This window comes from Aptenodytes forsteri, unplaced genomic scaffold (assembly GCF_000699145.1).
Source record: "Aptenodytes forsteri isolate BGI_AS27 unplaced genomic scaffold, ASM69914v1 Scaffold1, whole genome shotgun sequence".
Classification (NCBI taxonomy): Eukaryota; Metazoa; Chordata; class Aves; order Sphenisciformes; family Spheniscidae; genus Aptenodytes; species Aptenodytes forsteri.
The window spans coordinates 803,785-805,012 of record NW_008795035.1 but is presented as its reverse complement, the minus strand read 5'-3'; the positions used below and the strand labels follow the sequence as shown (position 1 = coordinate 805,012).

Genomic DNA, 1,228 nt, shown 5'->3' with positions numbered 1-1,228 from the left:
AGGGGACCGGGGCGGCCTGCCCAGGCCCGGGGCCCCGGCCCCGCCGCCGCCGTGCCCCGACCGCTCCGCAGCGGGCTCACCTGCCAGCCGCAGAGCAGACATCCGCTGAAACTCCGGCTCCTGGAGCCACTTCCACATCCTGCGGAAGGTCTCCCGGCCAGATTTGAGCTTGCTCCAGGGCTTGGGGTTCCTCAGCAGGTCTGAGAGGGTCCCTTGAGAGCGGCACAGCACCCTCTGGGCGAAGATGGCCTGGGGGATGCTGTACCGCTTGAGCTCGGTGGTGATCCTCTGAGCTACTTCTTTGGTATTGATTTCTTCCATTTGCCCTGAATTACTTCCACTGTTGACCTGCGAACCAGTTACAGAAGGGTTTTGCTCCCTGGCAGAGCCCAGGATCTGCCCGTGGCTCTGGGCATTCAGGTGGGCGTGGGGGTGGTGTGGGATCCCGTTGATAGGCACCATGCCAGCGGAGGTGGGGGTGAGGTGTTGGTCGCCATGCCTGGCTAACATGGCAGGGTGGTGGGCTTCAAATCCGTTTGGGGTGAGCATTTTCTCGGCAGGCATGGTGGCACTGGGGTGAGCGTAGTGGGGCAGCCCTTGCTGGGAGTTGTGGATGCTCCCCAGGCCCGATCCAGACAACGGAGAGAGGCTTTGCCCCATGCCGGTAACATCCTTATGGTAGGGGGTGTAGAGATTGTTCATGGACGCCAGACCCCTCTCGTCCCGCATGAGCGTGAAGCTGCCGCTCACGTTGCCCGGTATCCGCTGGTGGGGGTGGTGGTGGTGGTGATGGTGGTGGTGGTGGTGAGGGAACTTGTCCGAGACCGTCGAGATGGGAGGTAGAGGCTGCAGAGGGGTTAACGTGGTGTAGGTGCTGCTCATGCTCATGCCGGGGGGTGTCTCGCAGGCCATGGTCATGGTGGGGTGCAGGGGGCCCGTCAGCGCGTGGTCGGGCGGCCGGTGGTGGTGGTGGTAGTCGCCGCCGTCGAGGATGGACGCCATGGAGGGGTTAACGTGGTGTAGGTGCTGCTCATGCTCATGCCGGGGGGTGTCTCGCAGGCCATGGTCATGGTGGGGTGCAGGGGGCCCGTCAGCGCGTGGTCGGGCGGCCGGTGGTGGTGGTGGTAGTCGCCGCCGTCGAGGATGGACGCCATGCCCATGGAGCGCGGGTGGGCCGGCAGGTGGCTGCCGCGGTGGGGCCCCCCGGTCCGGGGGTGGGGGGGGCCGC

The 1,228-nt window shown here is 65.9% G+C and overlaps 1 protein-coding gene across 1 annotated transcript in view; it reads right to left on the bottom strand.

Annotated features, from left to right (window-relative positions):
- Nucleotides 1–1,002, bottom strand: part of ONECUT1 (one cut homeobox 1) — a 16,572-nt gene extending 15,570 nt beyond the window's left edge. Inside the window, exon 1 of the mRNA XM_009276465.1 lies at nt 81–1,002. Coding sequence (XP_009274740.1) covers nt 81–1,002 — 922 coding nt within the window. The remainder of the gene's footprint in view (nt 1–80) is intronic.
- Between the last annotated feature and the right edge of the window lie 226 nt (nt 1,003–1,228).